The sequence below is a fragment of the Podarcis gaigeae genome (genome assembly GCF_964106915.1).
Source record: "Podarcis gaigeae genome assembly, chromosome: 8".
NCBI lineage: Eukaryota > Metazoa > Chordata > Lepidosauria > Squamata > Lacertidae > Podarcis > Podarcis gaigeae.
This window is the reverse complement of record NC_139684.1, coordinates 73,625,708-73,649,385: the sequence shown is the minus strand read 5'-3', so window position 1 is coordinate 73,649,385 and position 23,678 is coordinate 73,625,708. Positions and strand designations below refer to the sequence as shown.

At 49.2% G+C, this 23,678-nt stretch overlaps 1 protein-coding gene across 2 annotated transcripts; it reads right to left on the bottom strand.

The window, feature by feature from the left end:
• Nucleotides 1-1,119: 1,119 nt before the first annotated feature.
• Nucleotides 1,120-23,678, bottom strand: USF2 (upstream transcription factor 2, c-fos interacting). Of its 2 annotated transcripts, none has more exons than XM_083754152.1 (10): nucleotides 23,178-23,678; nucleotides 13,842-13,888; nucleotides 11,895-12,067; nucleotides 10,534-10,653; nucleotides 8,294-8,447; nucleotides 6,090-6,177; nucleotides 5,419-5,477; nucleotides 4,306-4,400; nucleotides 3,893-4,021; nucleotides 1,120-2,860 (listed from the first exon to the last, which is right to left on the bottom strand). In XM_083754152.1, the coding sequence occupies exons 1-10, from the start codon at nucleotides 23,228-23,230 to the stop codon at nucleotides 2,771-2,773; spliced, it is 1,008 nt and encodes a 335-aa protein (XP_083610278.1). In that variant the 5' UTR covers nucleotides 23,231-23,678; the 3' UTR covers nucleotides 1,120-2,770. The 2 variants fall into 2 exon arrangements, with proteins under 2 accessions (XP_083610278.1, XP_083610279.1); XM_083754153.1 differs by having other exon boundaries at nucleotides 11,952-12,067; nucleotides 23,178-23,675.

The following is a 23,678-nucleotide window of genomic DNA, read 5'->3' as shown; positions in this document are numbered from 1 at the left end:
TATTTTTGGACTCTAAGGACTCCCATCAAGCCCAGCCAGAATGGTCAGGGGTCCTGTGCATCCCAGGAATGGAGGATGCCAGCTATCCCCCCTTGTTGGGGCTTCTTGCAAAAGTTCCATGCAACAAGCACTCCCCTACTCAAGAGCAGCACCATTTAGCAGTATACAACTTTGCATCTTCTACCCAATGCCATGTCTGTCTTTGTAACAGCGGCGCAAATCAAACTTCTGAACTTACACAGCAGCAATGCTTCTGAATGCCAGTTCTTGGAAACCACCAGAGAGACCATGCTTGTGCTCTTAATTCTGCTTGCTGGGTTTCTCGCAGGCTCCTTGACTGGTCAACTAGGAGAGAAGGATGCTGACCTATATGGGCCACTGGCCTGACGCAGCAGGCTGTTCTTATGGTAATTTCCTGCTGGAGATACAGGGTACCACAAACTCTGGACAGGAAGTTGTGGGGATTTGTCTCAATGAGCCTGCAGCTGGAAAAGGCCTAATGGACCAAAGCTATAACTGTAGGCAGATCTAGGGGGCACTAGTAGACCAAGTGTGTCTTTCACCAACTGCTCACAATGATTATATGGCATAGAGGTATTAGGACTGTGGGAAGCCATCTCATCTGGTGGGCGACCAGGGGCCAGCCGCCATCTCTCGGCTTAACCTATCACACAGAGTTCTTGAGGCAAAAGGTGATGCCGTCCCCTCAGAGATTCTTGGGAGGAAGCCTTGGGATTGGAAGAAAGTGTGGTGTAGTGGTTAGTGTTTTAGGCCAAGACCTGGGAGATCCGAGTTCCAGTCCCAACTCGGCCACAGAGTCCACAGGGTGACACTGGGCCGGTCCCTCTCTCATGGGGTTGTTGTGAGGATGGAAGAGGGAGAGGCAGAACTATGTAGAGTACCTTGCACTTCCCCTGGAAGAAAAGAGGGATATAAATGCAGCAAATAAACAACATATTAAGCTCTGGTGAGCCCCCCACTCCACCCCACGGTTGCTACTGCAACTGAGCTGAAAACCCCTGGTTGTCAAACTTGGGTCTTTGGGTGCAGGAAAAGGGAACTGCCAAACAATTTCGTTCTATCCCCACACGTAGCCACAAACACCGTCATACCACAAAATGATTTGATACAATATTATTTCTATGCAGGTTTTTCTTTTTTCCTTTTATATATAAACAGAATTTCTTCCTACTTTCCAACGATCAAACTCTGCAAGCCAACTTTTTTTTCCTTTTTTTGATATACCATTTGTTTCCCCCAACCCCCTCGATTTAACCTCACTTCATCTCTTCCTCCTCACATTCATAGAGGATTGGAGCAAGACTAATATTTGGGTACAAACATTACCACAAATCCAGTTACAATCCTGGACATATGTTTTTTTTTTCTCCAGGAGGGCTGGTATATAAAGATATAAAATGAAACAAACAAAAAAAAATCAAACCTAAGGAACTTGCTATTACAATAATAATATTTTATAATTTTTAGGAACCATTTATCTTCTTTTCTTAAAAAAAATTCTGTGTGAAAGCAGGGGGGCGGGGTAGGAAACCCAAAATATAGGAGATTGCTTCTTTTCTTAAAAAAAAAAAATCCATCTCCTGATTATTATTATTTTCTTAACCTGAAATCTAAAACACTGCTGAAGTTTAATTAAAAAATTATATAATATCAAAAAACACACACAAAAGCAACCCTGTTGTCAAGTCAATCCACCACTAAAAAAAACCTCTTTCTAATGGCCTGGGTTTCAGCTATCATACAAACACCGTACCTCTATACAAACGCGCTTGGGAACTAATAAAATAAGAGATTACTTACAAGAAAGAAAGAAGGAAAGAAGGAAGGAAAGAAAGAGAATGAAGGAAAGGAAGAAAGGAAGGAGATAGTAGTAAGATTTAGGACTGAACTCCGCTGTGCCTTAATCATTATTATTTTACAAGTTTTGGAGTGGTGGGAAAACAGAGGGGTAGAGTTAGTGGACATGGCCGGAGAGGCAAAACTGAACTGCAACCTCCCCCTGGTTCATGGCACGAGGATCCCTCCATAAATTAACCCATTGGCCTGATCGCAAGTCCAATTCCAACTAACCTGCTACTGAGTTTCACCCAAAGAGCATTCATTTCAGGGCACCTCAAAGGCAGGGGATACTTAACCTGCGGATTGTGTCCAAACCGCGTTGGGGGGGGGGGGAGTCAACCTCACCCACTCCTGGGCTAGCAGCCAAACCTGAGAAACCCAAACCCCTACTCCTTTTTCACCCCCGTGGCCAAATCAACACGACGGGTTTGCCCTTGGGGAGGCTTTGAACTGGCAAGACGGTCAGAAGAAAGAATCCGATAGCTTTTGAAACAGCCCATCTCAGAGGAGGGGGAAATGTCCCCACCCCACAGATCCAGCGGGGAAAAGGGGAGGCAAGTGGAAACTGGCTAACCTGTATTAAAAATCTACTATAAAAAAATGCATCTTTTGTCTGTTTAATCTTAACGTATCCTAAGGAGAGGAAGGGAGCCAGGAGGGGAAGACAACAGGAAGTGAGATTGGGGGGAGAAGGCTGGCGTGGCTGGGCTGACGAGCCCCTTGATCAGACTCTTCCACCCCCCACTCCCCGGATTTTTTGCCGCTCCCCTCGGTTTACCCCCAACGCGAGGGGAAGGGAGGCAACGTTCGTTCAGAGCAGAGGGGGTTCTCTGTACAAAAGGATGAGTAGAACTGGAGGCTGAGATCCTGTGTAAAGAGGCAGTGGCAAAGTGGGCAGCTGGGGGGGGGGCTACTGCCCAGGGGCATCTCCCACAATCTCGATCCCGTGTTGCTGCAGCTGTGCTCTGAGAAGGGCGTTTTCGTTCTTCAGCTCCTCGATCTGTGGGGCGGGGGAAGAGATAAGAGAGGTAATTGTGCTGGGTTTTTTTTTAAAGAAATGTTTATACAGTGGTACCTTGGTTCTCAGGGATGCAGGTGGCGCTGTGGGTTAAACGACAGAGCCTAGGACTTGCTGATCAGAAGGTTGGCGGTTCGAATCCCCACGACGGGGTGAGCTCCCATTGCTCGGTCCCTGCTCCTGCCAACCTAGCAGTTCAAAAGCACGTCAAAGTGCAAGTAGATAAATAGGTACCGCTCCGGCGGGAAGGTAAACGCCGTTTTCATGCACTGCTCTGGTTCGCCAGAGGCAGCCTAGACATGCTGGCCACATGACCCGGAAGCTGTACGCCGGCTCCCTCGGCCAATAAAGCAAGAGTTGGTCACGACTGGACCTAAGGGTCAGGGGTCCCTTTACCTCTACTTTTACCTTGGTTCCCAAACAACTTGGAACCCAAACACTGCAAACCTGGAAGCAAGTGTTCTGGTTTGCAAACTTTCTTCGGAAGCCGAACGTGCTCCGTTTTGAGTTTTGTGCTTCTGATTTGAGTGCCACACTTCCGTTTTGAGTGTTACGCTGAGGTCTGTCTGTTTTTGCTATTTATTTTGTGTTTTTGCTGCTCTTTTTGTTTTGTTTTTGTGTGGAACCCAGTTCAGCTACTGGTTGTGCGACTGCAGTACACTGCTTATTGCTTTCATTTTATGGATCAACGGTCTCGTTAGATAGCAAAATTCATGTTAAACTGCTGTTTTTGGGGTTGTCTTTAAAAGTCTGGAACGGATTAATCCATTTTGCATGACTTTCTATGGGAGAGCGAACCTTGGTTTTGGAACGCTTTGGTTTTCGAACCGACTTTCGGAACAGATTAAGTTTGAGAACCACTATACACCACTTTCCCCCTCAAAGGAGGTCATGTCAAGGTGGTGCGCATCGCGTTCCCCATTTTATCATCACAACAACCCTGTGAGGTAGGCTAGGCCATCTCAGCAATGTGTCTTTGTTACTGGGGAGGGCAGGTTTGGAGGGCTCGGGTACCTGTTGCCGTAACAAGTCGTTGTCCATCTGCAGCCGCTCCGCTTCTTTAAAAGTCTCTTGCATGTGCTGGTTCGTCTGGCGCAGTTCACGGATGTAGTCGCAGGCTTTAGACAGAATGCCTCCTTTACTCTGTGGGGACACACAGAACACATTTCCTAAATCCCTGCCATGCTCAGAACAGGTAAAATTGCCCACAGCAATAGAATCTGACACCCGGGGGAGGGGGATGGGAACAGAGGGCATTACACCCCCTCGAACAGCCTTCCCCAATATAAACTGTCCCAAGAAGAACGAGGCAACTCAGCCTCCTTCGGAAGAATTGGCCAAGCCTGCCACTCGCAGCAGTAGCCAGCAACTCCTCCCAAACCAACAACTCTCCCGGCATTCGTGTCCTGCCCAGAAGTTGCCCTCACCGCCCCCGTCTTGCTGTTGTCTGTATTGCAGTCTGGAATGATTTTCGACAGCTGGACAATCCAGTTGTTGATTTTGTCCCGCCTCCTCCGTTCAACTAGAGAGGGGGAGGCAAAGAGAAAACAGGGAACTGATTAGACAAGGGAATTTTTCTAAAAAACAAACAGTGGTACCTTGGTTCTCAAACACCTTGGTTCTCAAACACCTTGGCACCCAAACATGGCAACCTGGAAGTGTTCTGGTTTGTGAACTTTCTTCAGAAGCCAAATGTACTCCGTTTTTGAGTGTTACGCTTCCATTTTGAGTGCCATGCTTCCGCTTTGAGTGTTAAGCTGAGATCTGTCTGTTTTTGCTATTTATTTTGCTTTTTTTGGTGACTGTGTGGAACCCAGTCCAGCTACTGATTGATTGACTGTGTGACTGCATTACATTGTTTATTGCTTTCATTTTATGGATCAATGGTCTCGTTAAGATAGTAAAATTCAAGTTAAATTGCTGTTTTAGGGGTTGTTTTTTTAAAAAGTTTGGAACAGATTAACCCATTTTGCACTACTTTCTATGGGAAAGCTCGCCTTGGCTTTGGAACAGACTACCGGAATGGACTGAGTTTGAGAACCAAGGTACCACTGTACCTTTTTGGGATCATTGCCACCCCCTCCCCCAAAATAAATAAATAAATCAGGGGCCACAGGTTGGGGCTGGTGAAAGTTGTAGACTGAAGCCTATGGAGGGTACCAGCTTGGTTGGGGTGTTTGGGTGGGAATAGCACCTCCATGAAGAACTGAGCTAACTCAAATCTGCCACAGTTATTAGCGGGTGCTTGTGAAGAGCATCAGGCCCTGGTAATTAAGGAAGCATGGGCGAGGAGAGGAACAGCTTTGATGGGAAGAAAAACAGGGAGCCGCCCCCCTTAAAAGCACCCTGCTACAAAAAATTAAGCTTTAAACATTCCGGGGAAGGCTGCCAGCAGTGTGGCTGTCCCTGCAAGCACGTAAAAACCCTCTCCTCAGGTTCTGTGGTCCCAGAAGGCAAGAAATCCCAGAATGATCTGAATGTGGTGTTTGATTTTTATTTTTTTAAAGGGATGGTTCGGGTTGTTCGACTGTTCTGCGCACCTTCATTGTGCTGGGCTCGTCTCCTCTCGTCCCGCGGCGTCCGCGTCCCGTCCATTTTCCTAGGTTTTCAAAGCAAAGGCATGGGAGGGGGGGAAATCAGGAGTGGGACAGGGAAGGGGGCACAGACTCTGCTCACATCTCAGAAGCAGCGGTGCCATGATGCAGCAAGGAAAGGGGCAAGGAAAACGCTCCAAATCTCCCTTCCCATCGGCAGAGCGTGGGCCGTGGGAACAATGCGTCGCCCCCTGCCCTTTAAAAGGGGTGCAAACATTCTTTCTGAGGTCTGTTAAGTAGAGCTGCATCCCAAAGTCCCAGCTTCAGTCCTTAGAATCTCCAGTTAAGGCTGGGAGAGACTCTTGCCCCAAACCCGACAGCAGTGCTTCTCAAACTTGGGTCCCCAGCTGCTGGTGGACTACAACTCCCATCATTCCCTGCTCACTGGGGATGATGGGAGTTGTAGTCCAGGAACAGCTGGACTACAGTTTGAGAAGCACTGTGCTGGCTGGACTGACTCAGCGTAACACAGCTTCCAATTCTCTTAGTTTGGCTTCCTGGCTCCCTGCTTCCTTGGCCCTTTGGGAACAGCCGTCATTGGGGGTCAGGGAGCTAGACAGCTGTGTTCCTGACTCCTCAACCCTCCCTCTTTGCTCCCTTCCTGGAGCCATACATACGGGGAATAGGGGTGGGTTCGGGGGGCGATGGTACGTTGCGTCCCTGTCTGCAGCACGTCCTGCGGGGTCATCATCACGTAGAATTGGCCTATGGGGAGCAACACAGAAGAGAAATTAAGCTTGCTATTTTGAAAGGAACAGCAAGAGGAAGGGGAAGCCAGCTGGCTGTGGAGAAACCCTAGCCACCCTTCAATTTTAGGACTGGGATGAGCCAGGATCACCTCTCCACTCACGTATACATGAACTGTGCTGGATGCCTTTGGGCCACTCACTCCCCTGACCTACCTTACAAGGTTGTTGTGAGGAGAAAACAGGAGCAGGGGAAGAGCACCCAGCATATTCTACCTTGATCTCAATGAAAGGAAGGTGTAGTGGTTCAGTGTTGGACTAGGGCCTGGGAGATCTGGGTTCGAATCCCCACTCAGCCATGAAGCTCACTTAGGCCAGTCACATTTTCTCGGCCTAACCTTCCTCACGGGGTCAAAGATTTGGAGAGTTGGACGGGACCCCGAGGGTCCTTTATTCCAACCCCCTGCAATGCAGGAATTCAAATTGAAATACTTGAAATACTTTATTGTCACTTGTACAACATGTATACAGTGAGATTACATGAGCACCCCCCACTCAGCTCTCTTAGTCTTAATTCCCCTCATTTACTGACGCACACCCACCAAACCCGAAAATCAGTTGCCCTGTTGTTATCTTTTCATTCAGCAGCCTAACAGTCCATGGATAGAAGCTGTTCTTTACCCTGTTGGTGCGACTAATCATGCTTCTATATCTTCTGCCTGAGGGCAGGAGATCAAGAAAGTGCCGGCGAGGGTTTGAATCATCCCTGAGAATTTTCCTCACTCTCCTGAGGCAACCTTCTTCCACTATTTCATCCAGCGGATTCACGGGACAGCCCATAATATATTGTGCTGTATTCACCACCCTCTATAGGCACTTCCTATCAGTTGATGTCAAACCAGCGTACCACCCCGTGATGCAGTATGAAAGGACACTTTCTATTGGGGACTGGTAGAAGGAGATCGTTAAATGTATTCCTTCGCAATATTCTGAGGAGATGGAGTCTCCGTTGGGCTTCCTTAACCACTGGGTTGTATAAATTCCTAGGAATTTAAAGGAAGAGACTCTCTCCACATAGCCCTCCTCAATGTACAGCGGGACTAGTTCTCCTCTCTTCCTCTGAAAGTCCATCTCCTTTGTCTTGCTGATATTAAAGTGCAAGTTGTTCCCTAGGAGTGGCACTGTGGTCTAAACCACAGAGCCTAGGGCTTGCCAATCAGATGGTCAGCGGTTCAAATCCCCGCGTCGGGGTGAGCTCCCATTGCTCGGTCCCTGCTCCTGCCAACCTAGCAGTTCGAAAGCACATCAAAGTGCAAGTAGATAAATAGGTACCGCTTCGGCGGGAAGGTAAACAGCGTTTCCGTGCGCTGCTCTGGTTTGCCAGAAGCGGCTTAGTCATGCTGGGCACATGAACCAGAAGCTGTATGCCGGCTCCCTCGGCCAGCAAAGTGAGATGAGTGCCGCAACCCCAGAGTTGGCCATGACTGGACCTAACGGTCAGGGGTCCCTTTACATTTACCTGTTCCCTAGGCACCATGTAGATGTGATGTGATGTGATGTGATGTGATGTAATGTTGTAGATAGGAATCTCAACTAAAGCATCCATGACAAAAGACCATCCAACCTCTGTTTAAAATCCTTCCACTGTCGAACAGCTCTTCCTGTGTTTAGTCGGAATCGTCTTTCTTGTAACATGAAGCCACTGGTTTGGGCCCTGCCCTCCTCCATGTGACAGCCCTTGAGATATTTGAAGATGGCTTCAAATACAGTCACGGCAAGGATAATGTGAGGAGAGGGGAAACCTTGTACGACCACCTCGAAAGGTGTTGGGAGTTGTAGGGCAACCCCTATTCTCCTCAGAGCTACATTCCCTGGATTGTGAAATTCTGGTAATTCTAGCTCTGGGAGGGAATAGGGGTCCCCCTAAAACCTTCTCAGCACCGTTCACAAACCAGAGTCTTTGTGGGAAGTCATGGCTGTTAAAAGTGGTACAATCCCGCTTTAAGTGGATGGTGCGGATGGGTCCTGGGTCTGTGGAGATGGCCCCTGTGCAAATTGCCCCTTGTGGATCAGACTTCAGGATCCCGCTCTGGAAAGAAGAGGGGGAGGTGTCTCGGCACTTCTCACTTCCCTACCTCCGGCCTGCGTCAGCGACTGATCTGTTGTCTGCACCGACACCGCTGTGGCGTCCCCCACCGTGGAGGCAGGGAAGTACGCAAACCGGGCCTCGCCGCTGACGGCGTCCGTGGCCGGGCTCCCACCATTGCTGAAGGGGTTCTGGATCACAGCCTGGAAAGAAGAGACAGAAGAAAGCTAAAACCATTCATCCGAAGATCTCGGGGTAGGCCGCACAGGTAATAAAAGCAAGAAAAAGAACAAAACACACACCCTTCTCACAACACATTTAACAGGGCCTTGGATGTCAATCAAGCAAAGGCCTGGTTACAGAGGGACAGTTTCACCTGGTGCCTAGAGGTGTATAAGGAAGGCACCAGGCGAATGTCCCTGGGGAGAGCGTTCCACAAACAGGGAGCCACCACAGAAAAGGCCCATTCTTGTATTGCCACCTTCTGGACCTCACATGGAGGAGGCACACGAAGGAGGGCCTCAGAAGATGATCTCAGGGTCTGGGTCAGTTCATATGGAGAGAGGCAGTTCTTGAGGTATTGCGGTTCTGAGCCATTTAAGGCTTCTTAGGTCAAAACCAGCACTCTTTGACTGTGATCCTTCCTTCCATTCCCTTTCCTTCTCTTTCCAATTATTTTTATTGATTTCCCAATTTTAACCCAATTATACCAATTGTTTCCAAAGTATCACAACTTCGTTTCAGTGGTTTCTCACACGCCATTCTTGATACTTCCTTATCATCTTATATTACTGCGTTTCATATTCTTCTTTACTTCTAATTGCATTCCATTTTACAAAATCATCACTTAGTCCACAGCTGCACTCTTAATGATTGCTATTCGTGTTATTCTATTATTTAACCTTTCATAAAACTTGCAAGTGAGGAATAACAGATAGCTCTTTTCTTTTCAGCCTTGATTTATTAGACCTGACACACATGGTTTTAAAATTAAGGTGTATGTTTTTTTTTGGTGAAAGCAAAGCAGATGTTCTATCACTAAGCCCTGCTAACAATTTCTAGTTGTACTGTTTTAAAGTGCTGATGAGCCACTGAGTACATTCCTTGGGATAATGGGCCAAGACAGGTGGCTACAGGTTTCCGTATAAAAACACAGGCGTGGAGGTGTTTTTGGTTTGGGGCACTGGGGAGATACCAGTAGCTGCGTCCTGCCACCAGTTGCCGAACTATATCCTAATGCAAATGGGAGAGAGCGCACAGTCCTCTAGGGACAGAGCTGGCACGTCAACTAAAACATCTCAACGCCAGAGTGCGATCTGAGAAAGTCACTGGGATGCTCCAGGTTCGCACTGCCCTCTTGTGGTCAATGAGTGGGAAATCCTTCCAAAATAATAAAAAGTAGGCCAGTCCTGGGGAAGTTAACAGGAATTTCGATTATTTGAGGCAAGTGATAAGGGCTGTCACATTAAATCTTCACCCAGGAAAGCTAAACACAGAACATACAGAGTCAAGGGGCTGAGGAGGAGGGAGCTGGAAACGTTGGAGAAGCAGAAGGAATATTTTTGGAGGTGTGAGAAGGAGAAGTATCACGCGAGAGATCAGTTCAGCTCTCTGGAGAGATCTACAGTGGTACCTTGGGTTACATACGCTTCAGGTTACAGACTCCACTAACCCAGAAATATTACCTCGGGTTAAGAACTTTACCTCAGGATGAGAACAGAAATTGTGCTCTGGCGGCGCAGCGGCAGCAGGAGGCCCCATTAGCTAAAGTGGTGCTTCAGGTTAAGAACAGTTTCAGGTTAAGAACGGACCTCCGGAACGAATTAAGTACTTAACCAAAGGTACCACTGTATTCCTCCCCCAGGAACCCACTGCACAGGGAGGAAAAGGGGGAAAGACTTGCTCACTTTGGTCTCCCCACCCCGTTCAAATGTAACCTTCAACAAATTCCCCCACAAAGAAATGTGGATCTCAACAGACATCAGTTATCTTTCTTTATGTAGCCAAAATGAAGGCATGCAGTCACAAGAACAGAGGTAATTAGCCGGCAGGTGAGGAACCCACTGTTTTCAGAAGAACGGCAACATGATAAAGCATGCCTATCTGTTAATAAGAGATCATCTGTGTCCTATGTTAATGAGCTATCTGATTCACGCAGTTCTTATTCTGAAGTCTGCCGATTAGAGCAACAACTTGATTGATGGACTGAACTGGATGGAAGGAGTACGCATTACTAAAAAGCAAGGCATCTGGTGCCGCCTTTGGGCCCCAATAAAGTTTCTCTCTCACCTGAGCAACAGCTTGCTGGCCACTGGTGAAAGCTGCCGTCGAGACCACACTGACTGCCCCCGTCGCATCTGTCTGTCCATCCAGCTGACTGTCCGTCACCTGAACGACTCTATATGTCACCTGGCAGCGAGGAAGCAAAATAACAAGTCAGTCTTTCAGCAGAATTCGACAAGGGGGAAGACAGTCCCACAGAGAAGTCAAATCAAAGCATGTCTGTATTGCGACCATTCTTGGTGTGAAACGAGGGTCCTCAGCTGGAGAAACAGTAAGATGGAGAACAGTATCGAATATAGCATCCCAGAGTATTTCAGTGGTCGATATCCAACTAACAAATCCTGCCAGCGCAAGGATTTACACTTGTGCAACAGTACATCCTCCCTGCTTCCACCACCTTGCCCCCTAAGCCTGTTCTGCTGTTCCAGTGGGAATCCTTGCTCTGTTGGGACACGTAAGTTGGACACTGGCCAAACTAAACGACAGCAAAAAACAACAACACACAAATACAATTTTCTAGTTCTTAAGGTTATGGCAACATCTGCTAAAATCTCTGGAAGCCAGAGGAGATTTACTCAAGAGGAGAGAAGAAACACACTGCTACAAGCCCTCCAGGGATTCTCCCGGGTGATAATAAATGAAGAAGACCAACCGTTTCCTCACATGAAAACAAGCACAGAATTCTGCACACAGAAAGTTATTATGTCAGGGAAAGTAGAACCATTGCTTGAGAGCTACCAGGGGTGTGGGTGTCCCCACCTTTTGTGATGGGGGTTTGTCCCCCATCTTTCATAACGGTTCTTCTTGGAATGTTACTGAGGCATATAACTGAGACACTTTCATTTCCCAAAATGTGAGAGGCAACAAGGGGATCATCCGTCTTGGGCCTGGTCCTCACCAACAGGGAGGAACTGACTGGTGAATTTGGAAGTACTGGGAATCTTGGGAGGTAGTGATCATGTCCTTCTGGTCCTCATGATACAGAGGCAAGGGGTGTCTGTCTGTCATGGATGCTTTAGTTGAGATTCCTGCATTGCAGGGGTTGGAGTGTTGGGGTTCCTTCAAACTCTGCAATTTTACGAGTCTGTGATTTGGCTAAACTGGAGTGGAGGGGTTGAGAATAAACGGTTGGAGCTTGCGGGTTTTATAGGGACCCCCCCACCCCACTCCAATAATGTGGGCAATGCTGCGACTAGACATTTGGGGAATATATTCAATCATGCAATGACACGCAAAAAACACCCCCAATAATGAAATGGTGCGGTCCCACGAGCGCCACACCATGTGACTCCTCGGAATGTGACGACTGGCCAGTCGGCAGCGGGAAGCCGCCCAGGGGCCAATGCCCTTGCGCCTGAAGCTCTTACCCCTTCCGCCGTACCCACGCAGTTAAAAGCCAAGCTCCCTGACGAGGGTTCTGCTACCTGTCCTCCATTGTTCTCTGTGCGGAACTGGTACTGGATATTATGGTCTGTGAAGGCTGCTTGCTGGACGCTGGCGATCGCCACTGCAGTCTGCTCATCCGCATTTGTGCCGTCTCCTGGGAGAGAGAGAAAGGAAATTGATTACTGCCAGCTTTGGGCCACTCCCTGGCGGCACACCAGCCTCATCGACACAGTTGTTGTTGCTGCTGCAGGGGTTTGCCAGCCTTTGGGGGGCTAACAGGCACATTTGTGACCTGGAATGGGCCTTTTTAAATATTTTGTTGGAAGCCACCCAGAGTGGCTGGGGAAGCCCAGCCAGATGGGTGGGGTATAAATAATAAATTATTATTGTTATTTTCAGTGGTGGCTTCCCAACTGTGGAATGCCATCCCCCTGGCGACATCAGGATTAACCTTTAAGTGCCAAAGGTGTTCCTGTTTACCCAAATATAATTGGGGTCACAGGGTATGATTATATCCCAGTCTGAATCGGTGCTCATCATTTAGTAGGGTGAGTCCTTTTTATGTTATTGAGAGATAACCACTTTCAGTTCGTTCAGTTAAGGGTCTTTTTATTTTTCTGGTGCAGTTTAAATCTTCTATAGTGTACAATTTTGTACTCACTACTTCGAGAAATTTTTGTGGTAAGCAACAAATCGATCAGTTTTGGATGGGACCACAAGGGTCATTTAGTCCAACCCATGAATATTTTCCCCAATGAGGGGCTCAAACTCCCAACTCTGAGATTAAGAGTCTTATGCTCTACTGACTGAGCTATCCCAGACTTCCTGGTAATAATGATATTAATAACATCAGCTGTTGTGGGCATCAACCCTCACGCCACAGCCTATTCCCTTGGCTCTAATCAGATGCCTTTTTCAAACTGAACTCGGTGGAGGTGTCACTCTGGCGACTGCGGCTCTGCTTGGTTACTGGGGTTTCCTCCCGCAGGGGAACCCACCGGATTTCGGGGGGGGGGGTGCAACAGTCCAGGCCACACAACACACTCTTGATCTCAGTCATGTAGTGGGTTTATTTATACAACCTACCACTCCGGAATTTAAAACCCTGAACTAGCTTCAACCTCTCTTTCATTTATGTCGTTCTAGAAAACTGCATCCTGTCTGCAAAATGTGCCTTAGTGCAGGCTGCTACTTAGTACACGGTCACTACCTTGTGGGAAGGAGAGCTATTTTGATAACGTTAAATATCCACCAAAGGCCAAGTAGTCAGTTTAGTGGAGAATATGAAGGAGCAAAGAGTATGTTCAGGCTGGGCTCATACAACTTCTATGAAGTGACCTCAGGCCACCCACCCTCTCAGCTGAACCTACCTCACAGAATTGTTGTGACGACAAAAGTGTGTTTGTCTGTGCAAGAGAAAGAGAGAGAGGAATCTCTGTGTATGCTTCCCTGAACATCTTGAAGGAAAAGGAGGAGAGAAATAACAACATCAAGGTGGTGGTCAACTGAAACCTCTCTGGGGCAGGGACCTTTATTTCTTGCTAGCAAAACTCTGTGAAGTGAAAATGCACTAGGACGAGCCCTGATGTACGAATGGCAGGAAAGGATTTCCTTCCCTCCTCTTTCTCTCGCCACACATCTTGTGCATGATGTGTATGAGTGAAGGACAAGATGCTAGAGGGGCTCTAGGGCTGTGTGGGTCTGCAGGGGGTCGGGGAGATTTGGGGTTCCAGCTGCCAACACACTGCCCCCGTGGGATCCAGACAGGAGGAGGCCAGAGATTCAGCTTTGTTCACAGACAGACATTTCGTACGCCTTACTTATCGGGCGGTGCCCTGGCGGTAGAAATCCCTCCCCGAGCGGGGGCTACAACTTGCTCACGCAGGTTGGCTGGGCATTTTCTGGGCCAGCCCAGGACCCCTCCTCACCTTCCTGCAGCTCGACTCCCTCTTCACCTTCTTGACCTTTCTCGTGGCTGTAACACAAAGGGAGGTGGGGGAGAGAGAAGAAAAAGACTGTCAGCCGAGATGGGATCTAAGCCTGCAGAGGTCAGCTCTGGGCCTTGTTCCCTTCTGAAAGCTCATTCAGAAGAACTGTAGTCCACATTCATACCATACCTTTATAGCACTATGATAGTACTTTGAACAATCATAGCTTTCCCCAAAGAAATATGGGGAGCATAGTTTATTAAGGGTGCTTTTAGGAAACCCCTAATCCCTTCACAGAGCTACCCATCCCAGAGTAGGTGAAAAAATCAACCCCTCTTCGCAGGAAGCTCTGAGAATCTTAGCTCTGTGGTTGGGGAATGCATGACACCTCCTTATGATTCTTTGGAGAAAGTTGTGACTGTTTAAAGTTGCATGATGCTGCTTAAAATGTCTGTCGCAAATGGGACCAGAGGAAAATGTAGGAGCAAGAATTGCGCTTTTACTCCCGCAAGATTGAATATAATGCATTTGGCTGTACATGGGGGACAATTCCAAAAAAATTCCACGGTTATGTCCCTGTGGAGATGGCAGTACTTAATCGGTGGTGCATGTCCTTCTGGCTTGCACTCTTTATAAAGATTTGAGGAGTGAGGTTATCACCCCTCTATTATTGTCCACTCCGGGTCGCCCAACCACTGTTACAGTGTCCTTTCTCTTGCCAGATGAGCAGGTGACAGCAAAGGTTGCAAGGTTATTAGCCAGGGCAATTAGAGTAAGAGCCATTATTTCACTATTGACCCAAACCCCCAAATGCATTTTATATAATTGACTTTTTACCTTTATCCTCTATAGTATAGTGTATTTTAAAATGAGATTTCAGAGTTTTTATGTAGTTTTGTAGTAGTTTTATGTAGTTTTTCAATTTCATTGTTCTGCATGGGACAATGACAAAAAAGATATCGTATATACCGCATTTTGATTATTGCTATGGCTGGTGGCTGATGCAAATAAAGATTCATTCATTCATTCCCAATTGCAGAATAGAATTGCATAAAATAAAAGGAATAGAATTGCATAAAATAAGAGGAATTCTGCGCAGACGAGACCAACTTTTATTTGCACAAGACGCTCCAGAATTCCACTGCCTTCCATGCAGAATTTTAACACTGCCTGGGCAACAGAATGCCCCTGAAACATCCTCTGCCAAGCTCTTCTCCCACTGATTTAACAGCCCCTGCAAATCTCTCTCTGTGCAGAGCCTATAAGCCCAGCCCCATTCTCTGGAGTGGGCAGCAACACAGCCTCACTTCCTGCTCGCTATCGGTGACAAGGAAGCTTGATATTCAGCCCGCGCGTTCCTGAAAGCCAGAGATCCCTGCGCTGATGTCTGCCACGAGGGTTCAGTGTTAATATCCTCTTTTTGCTTTGACGGAGACAGGATAAAGGAAGGCACACACCGCCCGGCCTTGCAGCTATGGAGGCGCTGCAAAGCATTTGGCTATCTTAATTCTTCGGGCTGGCAGAGGGAGATAAGGCTCGTATCTCAGCAGGACGTTGGCGCAGAGCAGGAATGGCATCGAGACGCCAAGGGAAGGTGCCCAACGCAGAGGAGAAAGGCTGGGTTAAAGAGTTCAAAAGCCACCTCCATATCCTTCTTAAGGGTTAGGGTTCAGGGTTGTGTTATAGGTATACCATGGACGTGGTGCAGGGAGATGCTTAGGGGCCAGTGACTCCTAGACCATGGTGTTGTTTTTCCTAGACTACACCTCCCATCAGTCCCCGTCAGCATGGCCAACGGTCACTGGAATCTGGACAGTCAACGTGTGAAACGAAAAGGGTCTACATAACGGAAGACTTGAGATGGAAGTGTGTGATGGGCCTTCCTAGGAAGGGAGTGCGAAAACAGTAGTAGAATCATAGAATCATAGAGTTGGAAGAGACCACAAGGGCCATCGAGTCCAATCCCCTGCCAAGCAAGAAACACCATCAGAGCACTCCTGACATATGGTTGTCAAGCCTCTGCTTAAAGACCTCCAAAGAAGGAGACTCCACCACACTCCTTGGCAGCAAATTCCACTGTCAAACAGCTCTTACTGTCAGGAAGTTCTTCCTAATGTTTAGGTGGAATCTTCTTTCTTGTAGTTTGGATCCATTGCTCCGTGTCCGCTTCTCTGGAGCAGCAGAAAACAACCTTTCTCCCTCCTCTATGTGACATCCTTTTATATATTTGAACATGGCTATCATATCACCCCTTAACCTCCTCTTCTCCAGGCTAAACATGCCCAGCTCCGTTAGCCGTTCCTCATAAGGCATCGTTTCCAGGCCTTTGACCATTTTGGTTGCCCTCCTCTGGACACGTTCCAGTTTGTCAGTGTCCTTCTTGAACTGTGGTGCCCAGAACTGGACACAGTACTCCAGGTGAGGTCTGACCAGAGCAGAATGCAGTGACACTATTACTTCCCTTGATCTAGATGCTATACTCCTATTGATGCAGACCAGAATAGTAGGGAACCTGCGACCCTCCAGATCCCATCATCCCCAACCACAGGGATGATCATGACTGCCGGGATCTTGCTGGGATGCCAGAGAGGGCCTTCTCTACGGCAGAGTCTAGGCCAGGACTAGCCAACAGGGCGCCCTTCAGACACCAACTTCCATCAGCGGTGAAGGACAATGGAGTTGAAGACCAACGACATCTGGAGGGCCAAGCTTGCAGGACCCAAGCTTGCAGGACCAGTGGTCAGGGATAATGGGAACTGTAGTCCCAAAACAGCTGGGGACCCAAGTTTGGGAAACTCTGCTCTAAAGCCTGGGTGAAAGGTAGCAAATGTGGTACCTTCCAGATGCTGTGGACTACAGCTCCCATCATCCCTGGCCACTGGCCAGACTGGCCAGGGCAGATGGGAATTGGATTCTGCAATGCCTGGAAGCCACCATGGTAGCTAGTCCCAGCCCAGACTCTGCCATGGAGAAGGTCCTTTCTGGTAGCCCAGGAATGCAGCTCAGATGGACAACCAAGGAGATTCTCAAGGAACAGATGGGTACTCTGGCCTTGCCTTCCTTGCTCTCAGATCCCAAGATGCTCTTAGAATGATAGAATTGTGGGGTTGGAAGGGACCCGAGGGTCATCTAGTATGACGCCCTGCAATGCAGGAACCATCCCATGGTGGGCTCAAACCATCAACCTTCTGGTTAACAGCCAAACACATTGACCCATTGTGCCACAGAGGGGGCACCAGCAGAGCAGGGCAAGGGCAACCTTTCCTCCTGGGTGAGCCATAAGCACCAGGCACCCAGCTATTGTAAGCTGCTTGAAGAGAAACCCCTGGACCTGAGGCAAAATGGATAGGAGATATTTTCTCCACGTGTCTGGTGAGAAACTAGCCTAGCTCATGCCTTTCAGTGTTTCTAGCCAATGAACAAAGCCACACCAATGACTGACATTTTATGAAAAGATCTAGACCAGCATTTCTCAACCTTTGGGTCCCCAGATGTTGTTGGACTACAACTTCCATCATCCCTGAGCTCTGGCCTTGCTAGCTAGGGGGGATGGGAATTGTAGTTCAACAACATCTAGGTACCCACAGGTTGAGAAAGGCTGATCTAGACAATAAAGAGGAGTGACACATCCGCTGCCCAAATACGGAACTCCTTGGTTCATTCAAAAACCTTTTATTTTGGTTCTTCACCACTGGAGAAGTGACTTGCTGCTAACCATCTCCCTGCCGCCCCAAAACTCCAACCATTATGATATCCAGGAATTCAGTGTCGGTGTTGCAATGTACCCACATAAACACAATAGGTAGCAGGAAAGGCAGGAGTCCTTTTTAATTCTAATTTCCCCACTTGAGCAGGATGCTGGACCACTCACCAGATCCAGCAGACTCTTCACCCGTCCCCCAATTTGCAACCCTCCAGATGTTGCTGGACCGTAACTCCCATCACCCGTGATCACGCCTGCAAGAGCTGTTGGGAACTGAGAGTTCAAAACGTTTGGCAGCCGCCATCCTGCAGAAGCTGTCCTGCATTGCAGGGGGCTGGACTAGATGAGTCCCTCTTCCAACTCTACAATACTGTGATTCTAGGAGTCATTTGAGCTTCACTGAGACATCATGGCACCTGGGCCTCTATTCCGTCACCCATCCCTACCCCTGGGGGGCCCTGCCTTTCCACTTCTCCCCATCCCCAATATACTCAGCTGAAAGCATGTAGGGCACACGAGATGCAAGGGTGGTTTTTAAAATAATAATAAAGGATTCCACAATGACTAGAACAGACAGAAAATAGATGGAGCCCTTCGTTTTATTACTGCCTGGTACACAACAAGGTTCTAATTATTCTCACCTCCTGTGGGGATAGCAGCTGAGTTTGGGGAGGTGGCCAGGGGGTGAGGAAGCAATGTCTGTGGATAAGATGTGGGAACTCAAGTACAGGAGAAAGGCACTTCCAGTTTATGGGAGGTCTCATTAAAATTGGGTTTATGTGACTGGCACACACGTCTGGGAAGACCGCTGGTGCAGAGCTGACAATGATGTCAAGGTCATCTTGACTAGCCATGGAAACTCAGAGACCAGATGTTGGGGGCAAACCACAGGGATTGTTCTCTGTCTGCCCTGCATCAGGACTGACCCTCTAGATGCCCCTGGACTGCAGCTCGAAGCTGCCTAGCGCTGTACAGGGCCGTAGCTAGGGGGTGGTGAGGTGGGCCCCCACCAGGGAGGCAAGTGATGGGGGCCCCCCAAAAAATTGGCTAAAATATGTCCATAAATATAAATATTGATTATTGCCTCATAAGAAATATTTTTAAATAGAGGCTAAATTGAATGGGTGTAGGGACGGGGGTTGGAGGAGAGGCGGAAAGAAGAGCTAATTTGTCTGAGGCTGGGGGGGGGGGCGCGCGATTTCGACGGTTCTGCCAGGGGCGCAAGATCACCTAGCTATGGCTCTGGCGCTGTCTAGAGTGCCACAGCCAGGTATGTTCGTCAGGGCCTACAAAGGGGTCCATCAGGTAAGATTTTGCCCAGAGCCCCCCCCCCCCCAATCTGGCCAACCCCTCCCCAATACGCTGAGCGCTAGAACTCGCAAGACTCTTCATCCCCATCTCCCTTTACTGCCTCCTCGATCTCATAAGCGCAGTCCCTCTCCTTGCTTTCATGGCCTTCTCTGGGAAAGGGACAGCCCTGGGGAAAGGTGACAGGTCAGTGGCAGAGCACATATTCTCCATGCAAACAGTCCCAAGCCCAATCCCTGGCCTCCCCAGATACTTTTAAGGGGAGAGAACGCCTTCCTAGAACCCAAGAGAGAGCTGCTGCCAGTCAGTGTGGAGCAAATATGCTTCTCAGATGCATTCCACTCTCTATGCGCCATTCCAGGCATTGCTGGATCCCAAGGACCCATTCCAGCCAGGTAAGAACACCCACGGAGGGTGCAAAGCAGGGCTCGTGAGAAGGGTGGCGTTCTGGGGAGAATCCCAAAAAGGGCTGGGAGGAGGCATTTTTCCTCCTCATCGAGGCCTGAGGCTTCCCCACCCCTGACACTACATAAGCAGCTTCCAATGGTTCTCCTGGCATCACCAACAATCACATGAGATAACTCTGGCATCTCCCGTCAAGTCATGCTCCTCTCTGTTCACAACAGGGCCCACCCCTGTCTAGGAGTTTTCTCTCTCCTTATTTAAACCCCAGTAAATGCCCCCAATCAATTCCGGGAGTTTTAAGAAATGTATCAGCAAAGATGGGAAGGGGAAGAAGAAGAATCTGGGGTAGCAACCCCTATTACGTTTTCTCTTATGTCTCACCAACTGTTGACAGCATCTAAGAGATGCCTGCCTCCCTGTTCACCTTCCGCCGCCACCAAGAGCTGAGGAGCACAGAGGTGGCTAACCTGGGTCCCTCCAGGTAATGGTGGGAGTCTCAAATCCCAGCAGCCTCAGCCAACGTGACCAGTGGTCAAGGGTGATGGGAGCTGAGCCTGAGCAACATCTGCACAAATCTGCCAACACTCTGGTCTAGGAGTGGCTAACAGTGTGATTTTTGAGCCTGAAAGTCAGTATGTATATACATGTACGCCTACCATCAGCCATACACACCACAAAAATGACAAATCTGCAAACACACACACACACCTGACACAGGAGCAAGAAGCACCCGGCTCCTCTTTCTGCAGCCCAACTATTCACTTGCATGAAGTTCCATGGATCACCCTCTTATCCTCTTCACCATGCCTTGGAGTAGATTGAGTAGACCAAAAGGGACTGGCCCAAAGGTCACTCAGTGAATTTCGTGACTGAGCGATGATCTGAGCCCAGGTGTCTCTCCAGGTCCAGTCTAACATCCTGAACAACAAACTCAGAAAAGCCGCTTTTCCTCAAGGAAGCTGTTATCCTGCCAGCCTCTGTGCATCTTTTCCCCGGTGTTCCCCCCACCCCAATGAAATATTGTCTGAATGTACACAATGCAGCAAATATTGCTGAAGGCCTGTGCATAGATAGAAGAAAGGTCCAGGGAACTCTACACACACACACACACACACACACACACACAGAGAGAGAGAGAGAGAGAGAGAGAGAGAGAGAGAGTTCTACTGAAGGAAAGCTCTCTGGGAAGAAGTCATGGGTGATTTCAGGCGAATCAACACATTACATCAGGAATAGGGAGGTGAAGAATATCAACCAATCTATACAGGTCAATTTTAAAACAAGTTGTTGAATATTTTGGGGGGAGCATCTCCCCCCCAAAAAATGTTTTGGTGCTTTTCTTGGATTTACTAAGCATTTAAAAATACTAATACAGTGGAAGTTCGGGTTGCAAACGTGATACATGTGGGATGCACATTTGCAACCTGCAGCGTTTGCAACCCACAGCGGCATGTCTGCACACACGCAGGTTGCAATTTGGCGCTTCTGCGGATGCACAACCCCCAAAACCCGGAAGTAACCTGTTCCGGTACTTCCAGGTTCTGGCGGGTCTGTAACCCGAAAAACGCAACCTGAAGCATCTGTAACCCAAGGTATGACTGTAATAATCGCCCTACTTGCCATACATCCGGGTATTTCTGGACATGTTGCCGTTTCAGCAAAAAATCCGCCCAGAATCAGTGGTTCTCAACCTGTGGATCCCCAGATGTTGTTGGACTACAACTCCCATCATCCCTGAGCTCTGGCCTTGCTAGCTAGGGGTGATGGGAGCTGTTGTTCAACAACATCTGGGGACCCACAAGTTGAGAAAGGCTGGCCCAGATGCCATTCAGCAGCCCGATTCCCAGATGTGTCCGGAAAAACCTGGATGTATGATGGCAGCCCTACATAAGGCTGATCTGCATGTGCAGTAGATCAGCAAAGATTTCCAACTCCCAATGGTTTAACAATAGCAACAACAGCAAACTAGGCAGATGAAATGAAGAGAGCTTGGATTCCCAGGGTTCATTCAGTGGACCACTCCTTTCCATATGAACCCTCTCCTCACACAGTCCCAACAATCATCTAGGGACTTTACTTTTTTACCCTCCCAAATGCGTTCACCCAGGAGGCAAATTCCAGGATGCTAATGTAACCGCCCTTGTTTCTCCGTGACACAACTCAGTTTTGCAAATCGATTCACAAATGTTACTGCCTACAGTAGCTCTTACCAGCCTAACACATAGCTCATGTTAGCCATTTATGACATACCCATGGTTAAGCCCCCTCTCTTCTGAATTATGCAACTTTCACTGACTAGTCACCCAGAATCCAGTTTTGCTCACCATAGGCGAGCGGAGCCAAGGGAGGGAAGTGTCAAGGCACAGCACAATTCTGCACTGGCTGTTCTGCCCAACTGCCACGGAGTAGACGGCCCTCCTTGAAGCAGCGCTGCAACCCGGAAGGAAACAAAGACTATTCCTAGGGTGGCCATCCTCAACCCGGTGCCCCTCCAGATGTTTAGGATTACAACTCCCATCAGCACCAGGCAGCATGGTCAATGCTCACGGAGGATGGCAGCTGCAGTCCCACAAGCGCAGGAGGTCACCAAGTTGGGGAGGGTTGTCCTAATACAGACCGCAATGCACTGCAGTATTTTTGGATTTCCCACCAGGTGTGTATCTTTCTCAAGGAAACGCAGCAGCCAATCCCAGTTCTCCAATAATGTCTGCACCATGCACAGTGGTCACGACCGCATGTCGTAGGTGCTCACTTGATGAACATTAGGTGTTCACACAACACCCACAGAAACAGCAACGGGTGAACTGGTGTTTGGTCCTCTGTTCGCAGTGAAGGAACCATGTTGCCAAGCCAGCCAGGCCTTTTTCTTACTTTGTTCCACCTTTCTACTGAGGCAAGGCTGGGGAACATCTGACCCCTGGGCTGCTGTGATGGAGGACTCCCAGCACCCCTCTCTCCAGCAGCCCCAGTCCCATTAGCCCTCGCTGGGGATGGTGGCTGCTGAAGCCCAAAGCAAGGCTACACATTGCCCATGCCTGCACTAAGGAGCTGGGGGAGGAGAATGAGGAACGCAATGTGCACTCCTCCCCCCCATTTTAATCCTAACAGACCAGTGATGTAGGGTTAGGCAGTGAGAGCATGCCTGGGGGTGTCACTCCAGAACATTCAGGGCAACGTCAGGATTTAACCCCGAGTCTCTAACCACTACAACACACTGCTGGACTCTCAACTTAACAACCTCTCCCCACCCCCATCACTCCCTCTCCTTTGAAGCCCCACAATCGCACCCCCACTTTTTCTGATCACCCTGGCAGCCTCCTTCCTGCTCAGTCACTTACCCTTGTCCCCAGCCCTTACCTGCCAATCAGTGTTTTGTGTCCTCCCTCCCCCCCACCAAAACATTGAATGCTTTCCCCACCCCCACCCCTCTCCAAATGCACAAAAACACAAGATTTATCTTCCCATTCACCAGCCCTCCTGACAATGCATTTCAGATCTTGGAGGGTGCGTGTGCGAGTGTGGGGTTGTTAGGTTTTTTTTTGAGGGGGTGTCCCGTTGCTTCTCACCCTACAATGGCACGGAGTCCTCCTGATGACAACCTCTCCTTTCTCTCTCCACACACACACACACTCTTTTATTCCAGACACCCAGTTCTCAGCCCCAGGTCACGTCCCCTGGAATTGCCGTGCCCCCCCCCCCGTCCCACTTCCCCCGTCCCGGAGAGCCTAAGCTCTGCCTCGTCCTCCATTTTGTTCTCCCCCACTCTCTCTGCGCCGCTGCTGCTGCCGCCGCAGGAGGATCATGGCTGGTTCCCTCTCCCCTCCCCCACCCTCGCTAGGCCCGAGAAGAGAAGGAAGGCTGGGTGCCGTAGCGCCCCCCGCCCTGCTAAATGGGGGTGTCGCGGTATCTTTCCCCCTTACCTGGATGCAGCGGAGGCGGTGGCTGTGTCCAGGCCGGGATCCAGCATGTCCATGGGGGGAGAAGGGAAGGGGGGGAAAGGGAGGGGGGAGGGAGAGGGGGTGGGGGAAAGACCCCCGCAGCACCAGGGGGAGAAGGGGGCGGGAGGGGAGGAGGGAGGGGACGAAGTTTAAATCTCACGCCGGATGGAGGTAGAGGGGACGCGGAGGAGACACGGGAGCCGAGGCGCTGATCACGGGGACAAACACTCGGGTCATGTGAGGAGGAAAGAGAGCGAGAGATTCTCTCTCTCTCCCCTCCTTCCCCAGCTGGGAGCCCGGGACACGTGAGGGGGGAAGAGACGGGAGAGCGTGGGAGCCGGAGGATGCGGATTGAAAGAAAGGGGGAAAGGGCGGAAAAGGATCCGAGGAGCTGCTGCTGCTGCTGCCGATCGAACGTCCGCGGCCTGCTTTGGAACGTCGGCGAGCAAGCAGCGGATGGAACGTTGCAACAATCCGGAGAGG

Excerpts from the sequence above, each read along its gene's own strand:
- USF2 (XM_083754152.1), bottom strand. The coding sequence starts at position 23,230 with ATGGACATGCTGGATCCCGGCCTGGACACAGCCACCGCCTCCGCTGCA. Across the intron at positions 8,448-10,533 it reads GCCAGCAAGCTGTTGCTCAG|GCTGTGATCCAGAACCCCTT; the intron begins GTGAGAGAGAAA and ends TCTTCTTTCCAG. Across the intron at positions 5,478-6,089 it reads CGAACCCACCCCTATTCCCC|GAAAATGGACGGGACGCGGA; the intron begins GTATGTATGGCT and ends TTGAAAACCTAG.